Below are 22,717 nucleotides of genomic sequence, written 5' to 3' on the forward strand. Positions count from 1 at the left end.
GGCCCGCACCGGACCCCTCGCTGACGCTCCGACCCCACCACCACCACCGCCGCTCACTCACACATCGAGCGCCATTATTAAACCCCAGGAAAAACAGACGACCTCGTTCGCTTCTCGCCCGCAAAAGGCTAAACCTCGATTACGCCTCCCCAAACCCGCCGCGAAACGAAGCGAAAGCGAGTTCCTCCGATCCCGACCACTTGCTCTTCTCATGGCGTCCTCCCACATCATCCTTCCGCCGGACGACGACGACGAGGAGCAGCGCCGGCTGGAGGAGGAGGAGGACGAGGATCCGTGGGCGCGGAGCGGGCCTCCCCCCGCGGCGCCGGAGCACGCGATGAAGGCGGCGCTGCCGTTCTCCGCGACGTGCGTGCGGATCTCCCGCGACTCCTACCCCAACCTCCGCGCCCTCCGCAACGCCTCCTCCGTCAGCCTCGCCGACGCCGCCTACGTGAAGATCTCCGAGGGGGACTTCGGCTACGTCCTCGACGACGTGCCGCACCTCGTCGACCACCTCCCCGATGCCCCCGTGAGTGGCCCCCTCCCGACACTCCCTTCCCGTTGCTTCGATTCGCAAGCTGCTGCTGCGGTGATGCTCCGATCGTTCCGGTTTGTGATGGCCTTTGCGTTGTTGAACTGTGCCACTGTGTGAAGTGCAGCTCTAGCTAAGTATACTCGAATAGCGAAGTGATCTGGGTGGGGATCCCTGATTGGGGGCTGTCATTTGCGATGTTTGCGGGATTTTTTTCTATCAGATTTTCTGGTTTGGAAATCCATTTTGGATACTGTGCTGATTTTAGACTGTCGAATTTGAGCTTGGACATGCAGTGAGCCAATTAGTCTGTTAGGAGCGAAAGGGGGCATGATAGAACAGAGCAATTAAGTTGTCAAAATTTCGCTGCAATGCTATTGACGCTTTATGTTATGTAGTAACAGAATAAGTTGTTGCTTTGGGCTTTTTGGTCTCTGCTTTTGGGATAGGAAATTTGATTGAGTAGATTGGAGGATATCTCCACTGGAAGAACTGTCACTATTGGCTGGTTGCTTATCACTGCCAAAGCATGAGTTAGTTATAGCCAATTCACTGTGCTGGATTGAATTGTTTCTGGAAAGGTGAAACCATGGTCCATGTGAATTGAGCTGATGATTTGCTATTTTGTTCATATGTGCAGACTTATCCCAATCCACTACAAGATCATCCAGCCTATTCAACTGTCAAGTAAGGCTTTGATCTTCCACTTTTTTTCTTCTTCTAATATCTGAGCTTGTAATTTGTGCCATGTGTAATCCTGAAACTTTTGTTCTTATCGTTATCAGGCAATATTTTGTTAATGAAGATGACACTGTACCCCAAAAGGTAAAGCAGTGTTAATTATGGTTTACACTGTGATGTTGTAGTCGATGGTGAATTTACAGGTAGCTATTTCTGTGCTTACAGGTGGTCGTTCAGAAGAACAGCCGGCGGGGGGTTCACTTCCGTCGTGCTGGACCTCGTCAGAAGGTATGATATGCTGCCCCCTCTTTTAACTATTGAAACTCATCACTTGCGCGTGGGCTAACAGAAACATTTGGACTTGAACCTTTAGGTTTATTTTGAGTCAGATGAAGTGAAAGCATGCATTGTAACTTGTGGAGGCCTTTGCCCTGGTCTTAACACTGTCATCAGAGAGCTCGTCTGTGGTTTGGCGCACATGTATAATGTCAGCAAAATCTATGGTATACAGGTGTGGGCCCTTCTCTAAATGGTTACATAATACTTCAATAGATAGTTAAGGGCTTGTTCACTTTGCTACCATTTTCAACCTTACCAAGTTTTGGCATTGTTAAATTTTGGTAGCCAAAATTTTGGCAACATTTCATATGCACTTACTAAAATTTGGCAACAAACTAAACGTAGCCAAAATTTTGGTAACTTTGCCAAAAAATAGTATGGTTAAAAATAGCATCAAAGTGATCAGGCCCTTACAGTATCATATTTTTTCACTGAGAAAGACAGCTTGCGCATGTTAAGGACCTGTTCACTTTGATGCTATTTTCAACCTTACCAAATTTTGGTAAAGTTGCCAAAAAAGTGGCTACATTTAGTTTACTGCCAAATTTTGGTAACTATATAAGAAATCCCGCCAGTTGCTAAAATTTGGTAAGGTTGAAAATGGCATCAAAGTGAATAGGCCCTAAATACTCTAGTTAAATACTACTCTTGCATTTTCCAGACATGCTTGATCCATCTTTCTAATTTTTCTTTGGTCCAGAAAGGATATGCCAGCTTACCATAAGATCTTCAGATTCTTATCACTGCTTATCAATCATTTTGTATTGCATAATGTCCATTTCCATAAATATTCAAACCTTATAGTATTATTCTACTAAAATAGTGGCAAATTGAATAAGCTGCTTTGGATTGTTTTAGTAAAATGCAATTATAAATTTGTATACTTGTATTATAAGTTTAGAACAATGGATATGTGTTCTGACAAGGGCTTGCCATGGCAACTATAAACATGAATCATTACTGCGTTCAGTTCTCATTATATTTCCAGATCTTCTACCTCTTAATACCTTATATTACCTATCATAGAATGGATACAAGGGCTTCTATTCTAGCAATTACCTTACTCTGACGCCAAAGAGTGTCGATGACATCCACAAGAGGGGTGGGACAGTTCTTGGCACATCACGAGGTGGCCATGATACAAAAAAGATTGTTGACAACATTCAGGATCGTGGAATTAATCAGGTAAATGCGGTTGTTTGCACCTATGTGATATAGCTCTTCTGATTGGTCATTGTCTCATGTGCTTATGTACATTACCCAGGTCTATATCATTGGAGGAGATGGAACACAGAAGGGTGCATATGAGATCTTCAAGGTAATTTACCACTGTGGTACAACCGTACAAGTGCTATGTATGCTGTTTGCTGAAAGAATGTGATAATAGATCCTATTCATCAATGCATTGCAGTAGCATACGGTATATCTATTTAAATATTATTTTATCGTTACCTCATTGTTTTCATATTGGTGGCAGGAAATCCGAAAACGTGGGCTAAAGGTTTCTGTTGCTGGGATTCCCAAGACAATAGATAATGACATAGCGGTATTTTTTTTGTGCGATGTGTCTATTTTTGTGTAGAAATTTGTTGTACGCATGCTGTTCAGTTGACGGTTCATACGAGATTATGACTTATTGCTTATGTTACCTTTTTCTTGATTCTTAGATCATTGACAAGTCATTTGGTTTTGATACGGCCGTAGAAGAGGCCCAGCGTGCCATTGATTCAGCTCATGTGGAAGCTTGCAGTGCTGAGAATGGAATAGGCTTAGTAAAACTGATGGGCCGTTATAGTGGTACGTATTTTAGTATTCCTTGCCATCTCTCTGAGTGTAATGCTGTTATGTTTCTTCCATTGTTGACCTTGCTGAAAGCACCTATCAGTTTAAAAATTACAAGAAAAAACAAGCCAGCATTTTGGCCTTTTGCCTGTGATTGTACTCATGCAGAAGATCTCTTGATTTTTCTGTATTTCAAGCTTGAATGCTTGATTACTCTGCTATCTGTTCTCTAGTATGTATTTCAGTCTATTGCCCTTAAACTGTTATATTCATCTTGCAGGGTTCATTGCAATGTATGCTACTCTTGCAAGTCGAGATGTGGTAAGCAGATGCAACCATTCTGTCTAATTCCTGTATATTTTATCCCCCCTCTTCATACAGTAGTGAGATTCCTACTTTTCTGGTTTACCCCACAAATCTACTTCTACCTAAGAGTAGTTTTTTTTTTCCGAGGTCTACCTAAGAGTTGTACTTATTTATTTTTTGGATCTCAAATCTCCACAGGACTGCTGCTTAATTCCAGAGTCCCCATTTTATATGGATGGTGAAGGTGGGTTGCTTCAATATGTAGAGAGAAGGCTGAAAGAGAACAAGCACATGGTTATTGTTGTTGCTGAGGGAGCAGGGCAGGATCTTATAGCCAAAAGTTTATCTACTTCTGAGCAGCAAGATGCATCAGGAAATAAGCTACTGCTTGATATTGGTCTTTGGCTGACTCACAAGATAAAGGTACACAAAACACTTAATTTTGCTTCTGAATTCAGGTCTGCTGCTCTTGTTAATATAGGTAACTAAAACACTAAGCAATTCCCACTGAAAACTGTGATGACTTTTGCCATACAGTTCACTTTGACTTTCAAGTATCACTCCTTTTACTCACTTCTTGCATGCATCTTTTTCTTCTACTCACTATTCATAACTTCTATTGTAGGACCACTTCAAGAGCAAAAAGATGGAGATGACTATTAAATATATAGGTAACTATGTTTGCTTCACACAGGATAAGGTTGTTACACATCTTATTACTGGTCTCTATTGTACTAAGTTGTGAAGTTCCCTATTATTATTTGCAGATCCTACCTACATGATCCGAGCTATTCCAAGCAATGCATCAGACAATGTCTACTGCACGCTGCTGGCCCACAGTGCTATTCATGGTGCAATGGCCGGCTATAGCTTCACTGTTGGAAATGTCAACGGCAGACATGCCTACATACCTTTCTATGTGAGTAACTTCAAGTGATCTTATTTGTTCACATGGAAAATGCAGAAATGTAGTGCTCGTTACACCCGGGCATCCCATTTTTTTCCTGATTATCCAAGAGCTGTTCTTACTGCATTCTCATACTAAGCATCAGTTCCAACTTAACGTGAAATCTTCCCTTGATGGCAGAGGGTGACATCCACACGGAACAAGGTCAAGATCACTGATAGGATGTGGGCGAGGCTGCTATCATCAACCAACCAGCCAAGCTTCCTAAGCCAGAAGGACATCGACGAAGCCAAAGAGAACGATAGGACGGCCAACAAGCCACCACTTCCCACCGGCCTCAGCCATCATGTGGCAAACTCTTTCGACCAGTCTGCATCATCTTCGTCGAACAGCCAGATATGAACTCCATCATGTGGCAAACCCTTTCGACCAGTCTGCGTCATCGTCCTCGAACAGCGAGATGAATCCAATCTGTAGTTCTATATAGAAGCTGTTGCTATTCCCGTTGAGAAACCTGGGCCACGCTACGCAGTTTTGATTTAATATGCATAATATCACCTGTATGAATCCACGGATACTCTCCTGGATTGCTGGTAACTACAAGCGTAATAAGAAAAGCGCTATTGATGAAGCTATTTCTCATAAGCAACACTCGTGTTGTGTCTTGTATATGCTGCTGATCTGAAGATATGTTTCGTCAGCTGATCGTATATTGACCTTTTCTGTCTCTGTCACTGCAGTGCAATGCGTTTATGTTGTGGTACCCAAATTAGGCCTGCTTGGTTACTGGAATACTATACCACTTACTACTAAGTATTCTGCGCACAAACAGCAGATCAGGAGTTTGTCAGAGAATATCATCATATGCTGCGTGTCTCCCGTCAGTCCCGTGCCGAACTGCCAGATGTCCCGGATAAGATTCAGACGAATTCTGGGACGAGCCACAAGATCAACAACCAAGCTGGCAAAATCGTTGATGATAATAAGAAAACAATTACCAGTACGCAGTACGCAAAATGCAGAACGAGCTCTCATGAAATCATGGCCAATGATTTGATCTGCACGAACTGCCCACACAGAATGCTGGTCGCAGTTTCCGGCGCGGCGAAAAAGTCAAGAGTCCACTGGCCAATCATGCGCCCAGCTGCACTGAAGTCAACTCCAACCCATGTGAATATGTGATTTGCTCGTCAATTCCCCAGTTAGTTGCAGGGTCATTTTATTTGGGTAAAAAAAATTCCAGGGCCATAGAGGGTCGAGGCATTGACAAAGAGGTGGCCTACTGCCCTACTGGCCTTGGTAAATTCAGAATAGGCCCACCCGTCAGAGGAAACAGTCCATACATATGCGACGCGTCGACTACGGCGCTCGACAATTGGCAAGCGACGACTGGACAGATGTGCTGAGTGCTGACGTGGTTAAACTAACCTCGATGGTGTGATAAAAGGCTAGTTGTAGTAAGTGATATTAAGAATGTTAAATTTGATACTTATTTACTGGGCAGATTAACGCTGGATATAAAAAGAGCACGTACGTCCCTATTATTATGCTTCAGTAGTTCAGTTAGCTCGCTGCTGCCTGCATGTGCAATGGAGCGTTCAACGCCGGGAACAATGGCGGCACGGTCGTGGTTGCTTCTCCTCTGCTTCGTCGCCGTCGCCACCGCCGGAGTGCTCCAAGCTCGTGCCCAACCTGACAGCAACGGTACATTCCACCATGTCCTGTCTTTCAAGTTTTGATCCGCAACTAGGTAGTGCTGCTTCACAATGAAATCAATGTGCTAGCGTGTGTAATATGCTTGGCTGCAGGTTTCATCAGCGTAGACTGTGGCCTCCCGGGGAAGACGGGCTTCGTGGACGACAAGACCAAGATATCCTACGCGGCGGACGACGGCTTCACCGACGGCGGCGCGTGCCACAACATCTCGGCGGAGTACATCACGCCGGGGCTCGCCAAGCGCTACCACACCCTGCGCAGCTTCCCGGACGGCAAGCGCAACTGCTACACGCTCCGGTCACTCGTCGCCGGGCTCAAGTACCTTTTCCGCACCACCTTCTTTTACGGCAACTACGACGGCCTCAACAAGCTACCCGTGTTTGATCTCTACGTCGGCGTCAACTACTGGACGATGGTGAACATCACGGGCCCCGGCGACGCGGTGATCGTGGAGGCCATCGTCGTCGTGCCGGATGACTTCGTGCAGGTCTGCCTGGTGAACACCGGCGCCGGGACGCCGTTCATCTCCGGGTTGGACCTGAGGCCTCTCAAGAACACGCTCTACCCGCAGTCGAACGCCACGCAGGGCCTTGTCCTCCTCGGCCGGCTCAACTTCGGCCCGACCGATTACACCGACGTCATAAGGTAAATCCAAGCCTCAATTTAAATTCATATCTTACGTTAACCATTTCCATTATCTAAAAAAAAATTAAGATCTTAGCTGATCGATTGATCGAGCTGCATTGCTGCAGGTACCCGGATGATCCGCACGACAGGATATGGTTCCCGTGGGTGGACTCGACCAAATGGAGCCAGATATCATCGACGAAGAAAGTGCAGGATCTAGACAACGACATGTACGAGACGCCGACGGCGGTGATGCAGACGGCGATCACGCCGCGGAACGCCTCCAGGAACATCGAGTTCTCCTGGGACCCCGTGCCGCTGCCCAACGACCCGACGCCCGGGTACATCGCCATCTTCCACTTCTCCGAGCTGCAGCTCCTCCCCGGCAACGCCGTGCGCGAGTTCTACATCAACCTCAACGGCAAGCCGTGGTCCCTGACCGCCTTCAAGCCGGAGTACCTCTACAACGACGCCACCTTCAACCGGAACCCATTCCTACGGTACCCGCAGTACAACATCTCCATCAACGCCACCGCCAACTCGACGCTGCCGCCGCTCATCAACGCCGTCGAGGTGTTCTCCGTCATCCCCACTGCCACCATTGGCACTGACCCAGAGGACGGTACGTGCGTGCGTGCACATTGGTTGCAGACACATGTAAGATTAATTATCAAGCATGTCATGCGTGTTTGTGAAAATTAATATGTGTGCACTTGGCAGTGGCTGCAATCACGGCGATCAAGGAGAAGTATCAGGTGGTGAAGAACTGGATGGGTGACCCATGTGTTCCGAAGATGCTTGCGTGGGACAAGTTGACCTGCAGCTATGCCATTTCTAACCCTGCAAGAATCATTGGCCTGTAAGTAATTCAGTCCATGTGTATCGAGCTAGTAAGGATTTGTGGTCATGAAAAAAAATAAAAGGGGGAAAAAATTTAAGTTGGAGATTATTAATTGCAAATTGCAACTGGGTCATCTGATCATACTGTCTTTTGCAGAAACCTGTCCTCCAGTGGTTTGAGCGGTGAGGTATCGTCCTATTTCGGGAATCTTAAGGCTATTCAAAACTTGTAAGTTCCGAGTTCACGATGTTCACTTGTTAAAATTATTTGTGGAATTTCGTGTTAAATTTGAAAAATCTCTTGTCCAATATCTTGTAGGGATTTGTCAAATAATAAATTGACAGGTCCAATTCCAGACGCCCTTTCACAGTTACCTTCATTGACATTTCTGTAAGTTTGTAGTAACTTGACAAGTTTACCAAATTCTGCATGTATTGTTTACTTAGCATCATTTCTAACCGATATGGCATCCTTTAGAGATTTGACAGGAAATCAACTCAGTGGATCGATCCCGTCTGGTCTTCTCAAGAGAATTCAAGATGGCTCTCTAAATCTAAGGTAAGTATACACATCAATATCTTCTAATTAAAGAGAACTTTTACAACACTTGAGAAGGTACCAAGTTGATAACAAAATTTGGTACTGCCCCTGTCTCATAAAAGACAAACTTAGTACGAAATATGACGCATCATAGCACAACGAATCTGGAGTTCTAGACAGAGATGTGCCACATCATATACTAGGTTTATTTTGTATGGGACGGAGGGAGTACCTCTTAAGGACCATAACACCTCTATTTTCAAGTTGCCAAAACCCCAGGTCAATTTTAGAAAATAAATTATATTTGACTCAGCATATTTATTTCATTGATAGATATGGAAATAATCCAAACCTCTGCACTAATGGCGATTCATGCCAGCCAGCAAAAAAGAAGAGCAAGCTAGCTATCTACATAGTTATTCCAATAGTTATAGTTCTGGTTGTGGTGATAATATCAGTGGCAGTACTACTTTGTTGCCTGTTGAGACGGAAAAAGCAAGGTGAGGTTTGTTATAAACACAGTAATTGTCCATCTACTTGTTCATCCTTTTAACACTAGTGATGCTTATTCACATATTTTAGCAGCAATGAGCAATTCTGTGAAGCCACAAAATGAGACAGTGAGCAATGTGTCGTCAAATGGCGGATACGGGCATAGTTCATCACTACAACTTAAGAATCGTCGATTTACGTACAATGAACTTGAGAAGATAACGAACAACTTCCAGCGGGTGCTTGGCCGTGGAGGGTTTGGGTACGTTTACGACGGCTTCTTGGAGGATGGCACTCAAGTGGCAGTGAAATTGCGGTCTGAATCTTCCAATCAAGGTGCTAAGGAGTTCCTCGCGGAGGTAAAATTTCTTCAGCTGCAGTTGATATTTTGCTTTGCCTATACTTACACCAAGTTGTTGCTAGTGGGATATAATTGGTTAATTTCACTTGTTAGGCTCAAATTTTAACCCGGATTCATCACAAGAATCTTGTCTCTATGATTGGTTACTGTAAGGATGGGGAATACATGGCACTTGTATATGAGTACATGTCAGAAGGAACACTACAAGAACACATTGCAGGTATGCATAGGATGTTTATGATCAACTTGTAGGATACATTGTAATACTTCATCTAACGTATCATTTCACATGACTCTCATGATCTTCAATTCTCATTCTATACCTATTTATAGGTAAAAACAACAACAGGATATATTTAACCTGGAGAGAGAGGCTTCGAATAGCACTAGAATCTGCACAAGGTAACTACTTGAATTCTAGTAAAGTGTTTGGAGGTATGCTTTTTTACACTTTTCCCTAGAAGTTGATCATCACTAGTTTAATTATTTGGATAACTGATAATGGTTAGGGCTAGAATACCTACACAAGGCGTGCAACCCACCACTTATTCATAGGGATGTGAAGGCGACCAACATCCTATTGAACACAAGGCTTGAGGCGAAGATTGCTGACTTTGGCCTATCCAAGACATTCAATCACGTTAATGACACCCATGTATCTACGAACACGCTTGTTGGCACACCTGGATATGTGGATCCAGAGTATGTAAATCTCATCTATATTTCTCGAAACCGTTGTTCAGTGTTTTCTATTACAAATGTTAAGTGAAGCTTGTGGAACTGGATGAACATGTAGGTACCAAGCAACAATGCAACCAACCACCAAGAGCGACGTCTATAGCTTTGGTGTTGTCTTATTGGAGTTGATCACAGGGAAGCCGTCTATTCTACGTGAACCAGGGCCCATTAGCATCATCCAGTGGGCACGGCAACGTTTGGCACGAGGTAACATCGAAGGTGTGGTGGATGCACACATGCATGGTGACCATGATGTGAATGGTGTGTGGAAGGCCGCAGACATTGCCCTTAAATGCACCGCACAGACATCGACACAACGACCCACTATGACCGATGTGGTAGCTCAGCTGCAGGAGTGCCTAGAGCTCGAGGATAGGCGATGTGGCATGGAAGATACATATAACAACTTCTATGCCGGCAACAACAATGATCCCAACTCAAGTTATAACATGTACAACACGGACCAGTCCACTGATGTGAGTCAAAACAACACGATGGAGCATAATTTTGAAAGAGTGCCAACCATGGCTACAGGGCCAGTTGCACGATAAAGGCCTTTGCCAATCTGATCCGAGACTGCTAGTCCTAAAATAGATACATGCAGAACTGAAACAATATTGTTGCTTTAATTTACCAAAGTAAATGCAAGCGCATAAAGTTTCAAACAATCAAGATCTAGAGCTTTTACCGTGTGGAATTTGTAATCAATACACTTATCTATTCTTTGATATTTATAACTCTTCCATACTATTCTTCAAGAAGAGAAAAGTCAATATACACCTAATAATTTTTTTTATCTTGGAATATAGTTATCAAGAATTTAGAATCCAAATTTTATGATTTCCCACAATAAATGTACTTTGCTTGATAATGTAAGATGAGATATCAAATGGAATCCATGTCACTTAGTGGACTAGCAAGCAATGGAAATCATGTAACATGAACAAGGGTCACATCCATTGTATTCACTCATAAGAGTAAGTGTAATAAAATGATGTGAGCCGATGACGATGGGGGTGAGAGGAGAGAGATCAAGCCCGCGAATAATTTGCTGCCGACTCATCACGCACTCCAAGAAGCCATAAATGACTTCAAGAATTCAGGAGCAAGCATAACACGGAAGAGGTTAATATTTTGCTCATTACTGCTACTCAGTAGCCTCATTCCTAGTTAGAGTTTCTAAGGTCGTTTTGTTAGACAAAAATTCCTGATAAAAGGATTTTCTACTATTTACTTTTTCTGCTGTCCACAGACTCCAGCTGCTTGCCGTTGCTTCCTCCCCGTGAGGGGTTGCTCCATCCCTACTCAGCCATCTCTGCCGGCGACCACATGGCCGCCTCCGCTAGTGACCACTTGTAGTTGCTCCTTCCCCGCGCCTCCACCTTCATCAATTAGGGCGTATTTGAATGGGTGCACCGCACCTGCATCGCATCAAGCCAGCAAAATCCAACTTGTTTGGTTGGCTGGACCGGCCCGCGAGTCAGGCTAGGCGGATTCAAAATCGCCGTCTGGGCCAAGTTGAGCAGAAACGCGAGGGGGGAGCATCGCTGCGCATCCAGGCTGATCCGGTGCAGCGCAACTGCACCCACACAACCCCTCGTTGCAGGCGAGGGTTACCTCCCCGCACGGCCACATCCCCTCCTCATTTCACTCCCCAGGAGAAGAAGCTAGGGTTTGGGGCTCCTGTGCACCGTCGTGGGTGCTCCCTCTGCTGCGAACTCTCGTAGCCGGCGGGAGTGCTCGTTGCTGAGCGGGTGTGCTCGTTTGCCTCACCTTCCCTCCCGCAGCTCCTCCCAAACAACATCTCATATCATCCAGGATAAACCCATGCAAGTAACCAAACACAACCAATTGCATTACCCTAGCCAGGCTGAGGGCATCCTGGATGAGGGATACGGCCAGGCTGGGGACATACGAGAAACCAAACACACCCTTAATGACTTCCGTAGCCTTGGATGTGCTCCTTTCTTGTGCCGCCAGCTCCGCCAAGACTTGGCTGCACATTAGATAAGAACAAATCAAGAAACAATTGCCATTGGTTGAAAATATTTTTTTTTACCAAGTCACTGGAGGGGAGAGATTCCCCACCTGAATTTCATTCAAACTGTCAATAAGCAATAGCACTTGAGTACAAGATGGATTACAGTCCAGATTACAACTAATTTAGAGCATGAACAGAGGATGAAATTACATTTTTCCAAGCCAGAATAATATCACGGTCTTTCGGACCAAAGCGAACCGCCCAGAGGTTAACTTCCTATTGGCATTTTGACAGGGCTGAAAGCAGTGATGGTTGAGCATTGCGGAACACCACGTCGTGTCTGTGAAGCCAGAGACACCAAAGGCACAGCAGGATGAAGATCTTGAAATGTTTCTTTGGAGCCCTATTGGTTGAAAAGATATTACTTACATAGCAATCCTATTACTAAATCTCATGCATGATTGACGAATACTTGCATAACCGGTGTTTCCAGTTTCCGGTATGCGAGATGAATATTGTCCTGGTTCTTTTAACGCCGTTACAGCTGAGCCTAAAACTGAATTGTGTTGTTCTAGAGTACCTGCATGCAAGTTTTAATTGGAGATTTAGAAAACACCAAATCATTTAATCCAAAGAGTCGTGTAGATACTCCTACTAAAACTTTTAGGTACCTAATTATGTTTAGTACTAATTAGCCGCAGTCCGTCAGAGGCAAAATATATCTTCTTGCGCTGCCTGTCTCTTGTGCAAAACTGCCAGATCAGATTCAGATGCATTCTCTGACAGAGAGAACAAATTCTTTTACGTAGTGGGCAAGTGCATAATAATCTTGTTGCTCATAGTTTCCGGCGCGGAAAATAAGGTCAAGTCGACGGGCCGTGGCCACCGATCTCGGGCCTCCAAGTCCTTCGCCCAGCAAAGCAGTTGACCAGCGGGCTACAAGTCAACTCCCGGCCCATGTGATACACTCGCCTCTTCCCTCAGGGTCATTGACATGCCGGGCCCACAAAGAGGTGGCCAGTGTAAATTCTGAATAGCCCCACTCGTCAGTGGAAGAATATCTATATGACCCACAAAGCGAGGCGCTCTTTGTTACTGGAATCTGGATAGATGCGCTGACGTAGTGACGTGGTTAAATTAATCAAGATTGAGTTTTGTGATGATCAATTGGCTAGTTATTATTAGCTTGTGACAGTGAGATTATTAGCTTGGTCACTTGTTTACTAGCTGGAATGCTGGATTACAAATAGATGGAGCACGTCCCTAGAGAGTAGCAGCTTTGCTACCTGCATGCATGGCTGCATGTGCAATGGAGCGTCGTTCATCACCGGCAACAATGGCGGCACGGTCGTCGTTGTTTCTTCTCTGCCTCGCCACCGCCACCGCCGGCGTACTCCAAGCTCGTGCCCAGCCTGACAGCAAAGGTACGTAGTACAATCCTAGTATCCTACCTCATAGTAATGCGCGCAATGCTTCACAAATCAAAAAGACATCAATGTTCAATGAACTAAAAGAGCATATGTTTTTCATGCTTTTGCAGGTTTCATCAGCGTAGACTGCGGGCTCCCGGGGAAGACGAGCTACATTGACGACAAGACCAAGATATCCTACGCCTCGGACGACGGATTCACCGACGGCGGCAAGCACTACAACGTCTCGCCGGAGTACATCAAGCCGGCGGTCACGGCGCGCTACTACAACGTGCGCAGCTTCCCCGACGGCGCGCGCAACTGCTACACGCTCCGGTCGCTCGTGGCCGGCCTCAAGTATCTCATCCGCGCCACCTTCATGTACGGCAACTACGACGGCCTCAACAAGCTGCCCGTGTCGTTTGACCTCCACATCGGCGTCAACTTCTGGACGGTGGTGAACATCACGGACCCGATCCAGCCGGTGAACCGGGAGGCCATCGTCGTCGTGCCCGACGACTCCGTGCAAGTCTGCCTGGTGAACACCGGCGCCGGGACACCGTTCATCTCCGGGTTGGACCTCAGGCCTCTTATGAACAAGCTCTACCCGCAGGTGAACGCCACTCAGGGCCTACTCCAACTCGCCAGGCTCAACTTCGGCCCATCTGACGAAACCTCCATCAGGTGAGCTAAGTTAAAGTTTCCTACGCGTATAGACTGTTTATATTTATTATCATATCATTTATTTATACTATCATCAGTATTACTGGTGATAATTCAAACTCGATAAATTTTAACTAAAAGTTAGTCTCACAATATAGGGTAATTTTACTATTCTTAAGAAGTTATCGAAAGGTATCATATTTTTTAGTGTAAAATTTGGTACCTCCCGGTACTAAATATTTTGAGGTATCAAAATTATTGGTGTAAAATCTTGGTATCTTTAGGCACTTTATCAAATATCATAAAATTTTCCACAATATATAGGTTTAGTGATATAAATAGCGTAATATTAGATTCGTATTTACAGATACTTTCATATATTTTTTCTGATTACCAACATGCAAAATGAGGGGATATCTCTTAAAGGATGAAATCACTTTTCCCGATAAGAGCCAGATATTTAGCTAAGAGCAGGTACAATAGCAGGCTATAAGCCAGCTGCAAACATATTTTAAGGAAATAGATGAGGAGAGAGAAGGGAAGCGGGCTACAGATTTATAGCCAGCTGTAGCATGGACTCCAATACACAGTGTGTATGACATGTGGGTCCAGGTACTAATAGTGTAGTATGTAACTATTGTATGAATGAGCTATTAGATTGGCTATAGATAAATTGGAGCTAATAGTTGGCTATACTATTAAACTTGCTCTAATTCTCTGTAGATAAATTTTACGGTTTTTGAGAAAGTACCAATTTTTAAATTAGAAAATATGATATCTTCTAATATTTTTTTTAAGGATGGTAAAATTACCCTTATCTGTAGGAAATGCAACTGATCGATTCAATGGCCAGGTATCCGGATGATCCGCACGACAGAGTATGGTTTCCTTGGTTTGATGCGGCCAAGTGGAACGAGATATCAACGACAAACAGGGTTCAGAACATAGACAACGACCTGTTCGAGGCGCCGACGGCGGTGATGCAGACAGCGGTCACGCCAATCAACGCCTCCAACAACATCGACTTCTTCTGGAACTCACAGCCGCAGCCCAACGACCCAGCGCCAGGGTACATCGCCATCTTTCACTTCTCCGAGCTTGAGAACCTCCCCAACAACGCCACACGGCAATTCTATATCAACATCAACGGCATATTGTTCGACGATGGTTTCACACCATCGTTTCTCTACGCCGAGGCCTCCTACAGCTCCAAACCCTTTGTGCGACACCCGCAGTACAACATCACCATTAACGCCACCGCCAACTCGACGATGCCGCCGCTCATCAACGCCGTCGAGGTGTACTCTGTCATCTCCACCGCTAACATTGGCACCGACTCACAAGATGGTATGTGCTCAGGGTTTTCAATTTCGATTTCATCTAAAATTTCAGCCATTTCGGTAGAATTAAAATTTTTAAAATTTTGAAAATTTCAGAAATTTTTGGACCGAAATTTTCTGAAATTTTGACACAATTTAACAGAATTTGACTAAATTCATAAAAAATTTGAGAAAAACTGAAATATGCACATACATGAGCTAGCTGATGGTCAAGCATGTCATGTGCATTGATGAAATTTTTTGGTGATTGACAGTATCAGCAATCATGACGATCAAGGCGAAGTACCAGGTGAAAAAGAATTGGATGGGTGACCCGTGCCTCCCTAGAAATCTTGCGTGGGATAATTTGACCTGCAGCTATGCCATTTCTAACCCTGCAAGAATCACGAGCTTGTAAGTAATAATTCATTCCATTAGCCAAAAACAACATGACTATTGTGATGAAAAAACAAAACTATTACCTCCATCCCAAATAAAAAGAGTGCAAACGTGTATGGCTATTGTTAAACTATTGTAAATATGAAAATTTTAATTGTATACACAATGCATAGTTAATGGCTTAGATTAAAATAATTAAAGAGAACCCATCAATTATAACTTGCTAATTATTAATTTAAAGTTCAAAATTAAATTAATAAAAGAGATGATATACTTGTTGCTTGTGAATTTAGAAATTATTAAGTTTTAGGATACTAATGAAACTAAAGAGGCCATGCATGGCAGTAAAAATTAATTAAGACCCCATGTTATTTCCAATAGAATTTTTTATTTGATATGAAATTTTAATACAATCTATGGTGGTCGATACCACCATCAATCACCAGCCTGATCTTTTTTATTATTATTATTAGCACCCTCAGAATGCCAAATCAGCACATGCATAAATAGCAAGAGGAAATTAAATCTAATGGGAGCTAATTAACTGTGCAATGAAATTGGGCTGATCATATTCTCTTTGCAGAAACCTGTCAAAAATTGGTTTGAGTGGTGAGATATCGTCCTCTTTTGGGAATCTCAAGGCCCTCCAATATTTGTATGTTATGAGTTCATGATGTCGGATGTATTAACTTGTTTGCGTAATCTGAGTTAAAATTTGGAAAATCTTGCTCCATATCTTGCAGGGATCTATCAAACAACAACTTGACAGGCTCGATTCCAAATGCCCTTTCACAGTTGTCTTCATTGACAATCTTGTAAGTTTGGCAATTCTTTTATCAACTTTTACCTAGAGTAAAGTACACGGTCGGTCCTTAAAGTTGGAGCGAGGTGTCACTTAGGTCCATGATCTTGAAAAATCGACATTAGGATCCACGGTCTTGTTTAAGTGACTCATTGAGGTCTAAAGGATCTCTGACCGGGTTGACTAGCTTATGTGGCCATCCAGAGTGGCAACATATTTGCATGTGAGCTCCTCCACATCCGATCCAACCCTTCTTCCCCAAATCTTCTTTCAGCACTGGTGGTGAGGACGACGACGGGTGGCTGATGGTGGACAACAACGATGGCGCAGCTGGTGGTAGACAACGACAGCGATGGCGGACGGTTGAAGGCGCGGCGCGCGCGGTTGAGGGCCGAAGGAGAAGGGAGCAGCGGTAAGGGCAGAGGGCGTCAAGCTCCGGCAGCTGAGCTCTATACAAGCTTGAGGCCACGGTGGCGGAGGTTGGACCGGCGACGACTCGGGGTATGGTGGCGGCAGCGGCTGAGCTCAGGGACGACACGAGCGAGCTCGCCGGAGGTCACCCTCGTGCTGCTACTTCGTGTCGTCCACGCACATCTAGCCGGGAGACGACGAGGGGATGACGAGTGGTGGCGATCGACGCGGAGCAGGAAGCAGCAACACATCAAGGGCCAGGAGACAACGAGGGGACGTCGAGAGACGGCGGCTTGCAGCCGTAGGGATCTGGCCGCAGCTGGGACGGGATCCACCGGTGTGCGCGCCGCCGCCTAGCGCGGTGATGTCCACGGCCTTAGTGCGGCCGTCGTCGCCGGATCCGATGGATAACTCGATGACATCACCGTCATTGAGGCTCCGATAGCTGTCGAACTTGAGGGAGGACCGGTGGACGAAGAGGTCCTCACCGCCGTTGTCGGGAGTGATGAAGCCGAACCCATTGGTGGCGTCGAACCCCTTCATCGTCCCCTCACCCTCTCCGACACCACCTCGCCCTCACCGCCCCAAGTCGAACCCTCCAAAACCCTAAAAGCTGCCCGCCGTCTCGCTCCACTGGCCAGCCGCCGCCACCGCCCTACTCGCCCTTCTCCCTCTTTGCGCATGCTCGCCAACTCGTCGCCGTACCCGTCTCCCTCCTCGTCGTCACTGCCGCCGCCAGCCCCTGCAACCGCAAACCATAGAAATCATACTGAAAGAAGATATGGGGAAGAAGGGTTGGATCGGATGCGGGGGAGGGGGGCGAAATGCAAATATACTGCCACTCTGGACGGTCACGTAAGCCAGTCAACCTGGTCAGAGGTCCTTTGGACCTCAATGAGTCACTTAAACAAGATCGCGGACCCTAATGTCTATTTTTCAAGATCATGGACCTAAGTAACACCTCGCTCCAACTTTAAGGACCGACCATGTACTTTACTCTTTTACCTACGTACTCTTTAGAATCCTTTTGAACTAATATCCTACTGTATGTCTTCTTTTAGAGATTTGACAGGAAACCAACTAAATGGAACAATTCCGCCTGGACTTCTCAAGAGAATTCAGGATGGCTTTTTAAATCTAAGGTAATGACACCACATTCTTCTTATAGCAGTCTTCTTCAGCAAAAGGTGCAGATCAATTTTTCAGAAAATGGACATAAACATATTTATGTCATTAATATATAGATATGGAAATAACCCAAATCTTTGCACCAATGGCAACTCATGTCAACCACCAAAAAACAAGAGCAAGCTAGCTATCTACATTGTTGTTCCTATAGTTCTGGTCCTCGCGATAGTATCAGTGACGACACTACTCTATTGCCTACTGAGAAGAAAAAAACAAGGTGGGTCTTGCTATCATTTGTCTGCTCTACTTCATCTTCTTGAATACTACTGATGCTAGTTCCATTCTTCACGTACAAAGGATCAATGAACAATTCTGTAAAGCGACAAAACGAGACAATGAGATATGGGCCAACAAATAATGGCTCCGGGCATAATTCATCACTGCGGCTTGAGAACCGCTGGTTTACATATAATGAACTGGAGAAGATAACGAACAAATTCCAGCGAGTTCTTGGACAAGGAGGCTTTGGAAAAGTCTATGATGGCTTCTTGGAGGATGGCACTGAAGTGGCAGTCAAAGTGAGGACTGAATCTTCCAACCAAGGTGATAAGGAGTTTCTTGTAGAGGTAGAATTTTTTAAGCTGCACTTTTTCTTGCTATGTAAAAATTTCTATCAAGAAAAGTCTCCATGGGGGCATCATTAAATAGACAAGTTTCACCACTTTAGGCTCAAATTTTAACCCGGATTCATCACAAGAACCTTGTCTCTATGATCGGCTATTGTAAGGATGAGAAATATATGGCACTTGTGTATGAGTACATGTCAGAAGGAACCCTTCAAGAACACATTGCAGGTCCGAACTAACTTCATCTACCAGCTTATTTTTTTAGTCCTTTCATGATCTCCAATTCTTATATTTGCAGGAAAAGGAAATGATGGGAGATACTTAACCTGGAAAGAGAGGCTTCGAATTGCGCTGGAATCTGCTCAAGGTAACTACTTAGAATTTCTAATGCTATTTTTAGTTTGATTTTACATTTTTTCTCTCTCTAGAAGCTTGATCAGTATTTCAATTACATGGTGAATTAATGATCAGGGCTAGAGTACCTACACAAAGGGTGCAACCCTCCTCTTATTCACCGTGATGTGAAGGGAACCAACATTTTGTTGAACACGAGGCTAGAGGCCAAGATTGCTGATTTTGGTTTGTCCAAGGTTTTCAATCCTGAGAACGGCACCCATGTATCTACGAACAAACTTGTTGGCACACCTGGATATGTGGATCCAGAGTATGTTGTCTTTCTTGAAGCCCTTTTTTTAAAGTTCTTTTGTTAGAGAAATACTAATTGTAAGACTTATTGGGACTGACCAAATGCGTAGGTACCAATCAACAATGCAACCAACGACTAAGAGTGATGTCTATAGCTTTGGTGTTGTCCTGTTGGAGTTGGTAACAGGGAAGCCAGCTATCTTGCGTGATCCAGAGCCCATCAGCATCATCCATTGGGCACAACAACGCTTAGCACGGGGTAACATTGAGGGTGTGGTGAATGCAAGCATGCATGGTGACTACGATGTGAATGGCCTATGGAAGGTTGCAGACATTGCACTCAAGTGTACGGCGCTTTCGTCAGCACACCGCCCCACTATGACCGACGTGGTGGCACAGTTGCAAGAGTGCCTCGAGCTAGAGGATAAGCACCAGGTCAGTGATATAAACAATGGCTTTTATAATGGCAATAGTGGCGATCTAAACTCTAACTTCTACACCACTTAACAATCCACTGGTTTGCGTCAGAACAACTCTACATTAGAGATGGAGCAAAATTTTGGAAGGATACCATCAATCACTGGCGGTCCTGCTGCACGATAAATTATTTTGCTCATTTCGATTGAATGCCATTTCATGGTAGAGATCTCTATGGAACTTTCACATGATGTTACACCAAAGCAAATGCAAATGTAGAAATTTCAAATATTCAAGATTTTTTAGTAGAACTTTTTTCAGTTTGGAACTCAGAATCAATGAACTTCATTCATAATGTTTTTACAACGGGGTTTAATCAGAACCCATGCATGTTTTCTCTATTTTTTTTTCTAAATGCTACTTTGCTTCAATGTTGGAAATAAACCCATAAGTTCAGTACAAAAAGATATGGAATCTGCAAATTAAGCTTAGTAGGCTAGCATGCAATGGAAATTCAGAGATGGAAAAGTGTCTTACACATTACCAGGCTTTCTTTGGCCATGTGCGAGATGAGCGACTACACAGGGCACCAGAAATTTGGGCCCCCAAAATTTGTGAGTTCAATCTATGTCGAGACGTTCTAATATGTGTAAGATCTCTTCACTCCTTTTTTTCCTTTTGATTTTCTCTCTTTCTGCTTCACTGATCTGGCTAGAATGAGATTTTTATTCTTGAATCCAGTAAGTGTTTGGTAATAATCATGGCTATCTCAAAAATGTGTAGTTCATGACGACGAGGTGAACGTATGTTCCAAGCAATAATAATTCCATTTTTCACTTAATAAGAAAAACTAAATTAGTGCAATGGTTTTTTTTCTACTTAATTAGCCAGATCGTCTTACTCACCACATATGTAGTGGCGATCTGGCTAAGTAGAAAAAAAGAGTTTCTTCGGCATAGCTCTAGTTGCCGTTGATCGTGAATGATTCCTACTCGTCTGACTATACCTTTATAAACATATAAGCATTAGATTGATACTGACTTTTCTGGCGTGGTTAGAGTCATTGGCTGTGGTGCAATTGAGTAAAAAGTAGTGGTAGTAGAAACCCATCCCATTGCATTGTAAACTATCCGCATCAAGTCAAAATGCATATAACCCTGATCTGTTATGTAATTTTCTATGAGTATATTTTATAAATATAAGGCATCGTTTTATATTTAGTGTTGGGTCCTTAGATTTTGAGGGACGACTCTGCACGTTACATGCTCTACTAAGAGGAATCGCGCGAGAAAGATCCATTTGAAAAAAAAAAATCATCCATCAAGTAGATGGAATCGTGTCAATTTCGCAACTGCAGCGCACGCGCTTGAAGAAAAATGTAAACATTTCCTGCCAATAACTAAAGTTAAAAAAAATAGATAAATGATGATCAATAATACAACGAGAACTTTCTTGTTAAAATGGACTCCCTCCAGTCATGTATATACCAAAAACTACTAGTACAAAGCAAATAATGCGGCATATTTACAATAAAAAATAATTTGTGAATAAAATTTTTATGTGCGTACTCTTAATGATGTAAAAGCAAATGCTGAAAAATAAACTACGATAAAAAAAACCCAAAATCAACTCCAAATAGCTTATAAGCATAAGTATATACATAAAAAATATGAGGCTATATACTTCTTGTGCTACAGTCTGCGCCGGAATCTTGCTAACTAGGGGAATTTGTAAATTTGGAAGTATTTTGTTGAATCACTGCCTCACTGGGGAACAGATTCTTCTACATTGTAACGCAAGTGCGTAATAATCTTTCATGGTCTAACGGACCTATCTTTTTTTATTTGAGAGGGCAAATGATTCTATCTGCACGAACGTATCTTTTTTTATGCTGTTCTCAAGAACAAGTCAAGAGTACTCTACGGGCCTCCATGTCGTGCACCCAGCAGATGAGTTGACCAGCTGCCATGAAAGTCAACTCCCTGCCCATGTGATCTCTTTTTGTCTCTTCCAAGCTATAGTTACAAGGTCACTGACATGACGGGCCTACAAAGAAGTGACCAGTGGAAGTTCAGAAAAGTCTCACTCGTCAGTGGCAATCTGTGTTACAGCCTTACAGAGGATGGATGTGTTGACGGCGCTAAACTAATCACAATGGAGTCGTTACTCGTTAGTGATCATCGATAGTCTAATATAGTTTAACTTTTCACATAACATTTAAAATATTCTTTTTATTGGAAATTTAGTATAAATATATAAAAATAAGTGAAGATTATGGTTTTAAGTCGCAACAAAACTAATAATACATATGTAAATTTTTAACAAGATAAATGGTTAAACGCTAAGCTAAAAGCCAACAACGTTATATATTAAAGGGGGCTGCTATATAACGGAATCCCGTTTTCGAACAGGATGATCCCGAGTAGGTATCAGGTGTGATACCTATTAGGTATCAGACGATTCTACATAACATGATGATCCTGAGTAGGTATCAGGTGTGATACCTATCAGGTATCAGACGATTCTACACACGTTTCAGGTGATACCTGCAAAGTATCATATGATACTTATCAGGTATCATGCGATTTTCTACCACGTATCGCGTGATACTCGCGAGGTATCATGTGAAACCTGTCAGGTATCAGATGATTTCAACCGCATATCACGTGATACTCACGAGGTATCATACGATACATGTCATCTATCATACGATTTCTACCACGTATCACGTCATACTCATGAGGTATCAGACGATTTCTACCATGTCTCACGTGATACTTGCGAGGTATCGGATGATACTTACCAGGTATCAGGTGATTCCTACTAGATATAGCTGGGCATACCGTTGGGGAGGAGCACCCCGACACACGCGGTCGCCCCCTGCAGCCGTCCCTTGTAGACGAGGACGGCGATGGTGGCGGTAGAGGACGGGCGCGGCGACGGTGGTGGTAGCGGGGGACGGGCGCGGCGGCGGCGGCGGCGTCGACGACAGGGGACGGACGCCGCGGCGGCGATGGCGGCGGCGGAGAATAGCGACGACGGCGGTGGGGGATGG

General features: G+C 44.1%; 2 protein-coding genes across 3 annotated transcripts; both read left to right on the top strand.

Moving 5' to 3' along the window:
• The first annotated feature begins 105 nt into the window (after positions 1-105).
• LOC4339369 (ATP-dependent 6-phosphofructokinase 6) lies at positions 106-5,257 on the top strand. Its single transcript, XM_015784222.3, has 14 exons — positions 106-529; positions 1,173-1,219; positions 1,318-1,357; positions 1,439-1,501; positions 1,587-1,724; positions 2,579-2,737; positions 2,817-2,870; positions 3,030-3,098; positions 3,220-3,349; positions 3,615-3,655; positions 3,839-4,063; positions 4,266-4,311; positions 4,408-4,559; positions 4,728-5,257. The coding sequence occupies exons 1-14, from the start codon at positions 212-214 to the stop codon at positions 4,947-4,949; spliced, it is 1,704 nt and encodes a 567-aa protein (XP_015639708.1). The 5' UTR covers positions 106-211; the 3' UTR covers positions 4,950-5,257.
• An 836-nt stretch (positions 5,258-6,093) lies between these two features.
• On the top strand, positions 6,094-19,754 carry LOC4339370 (putative leucine-rich repeat receptor-like protein kinase At2g19210). 2 transcript variants are annotated; one of them, XM_066310313.1, is made up of 25 exons: positions 6,094-6,251; positions 6,356-6,908; positions 7,016-7,512; positions 7,611-7,749; positions 7,888-7,959; positions 8,050-8,121; positions 8,209-8,289; positions 8,605-8,771; positions 8,857-9,122; positions 9,218-9,344; positions 9,458-9,526; positions 9,634-9,797; positions 13,111-13,267; positions 13,384-13,936; positions 14,769-15,262; positions 15,510-15,648; positions 16,217-16,288; positions 16,377-16,448; positions 17,908-17,988; positions 18,091-18,251; positions 18,332-18,600; positions 18,702-18,828; positions 18,899-18,967; positions 19,072-19,264; positions 19,356-19,754. In XM_066310313.1, the coding sequence occupies exons 1-25, from the start codon at positions 6,137-6,139 to the stop codon at positions 19,750-19,752; spliced, it is 5,106 nt and encodes a 1,701-aa protein (XP_066166410.1). In that variant the 5' UTR covers positions 6,094-6,136; the 3' UTR covers positions 19,753-19,754. The 2 variants fall into 2 exon arrangements, with proteins under 2 accessions (XP_066166410.1, XP_015638105.1); XM_015782619.3 differs by lacking the exons at positions 13,111-13,267; positions 13,384-13,936; positions 14,769-15,262; ... (8 more) ...; positions 19,072-19,264; positions 19,356-19,754 and adding an exon at positions 9,921-10,786 and having other exon boundaries at positions 9,634-9,826.
• The last annotated feature ends 2,963 nt before the right edge of the window (positions 19,755-22,717 follow it).

Source organism: Oryza sativa, chromosome 5 (assembly GCF_034140825.1).
Source record: "Oryza sativa Japonica Group chromosome 5, ASM3414082v1".
Classification (NCBI taxonomy): domain Eukaryota; kingdom Viridiplantae; phylum Streptophyta; class Magnoliopsida; order Poales; family Poaceae; genus Oryza; species Oryza sativa.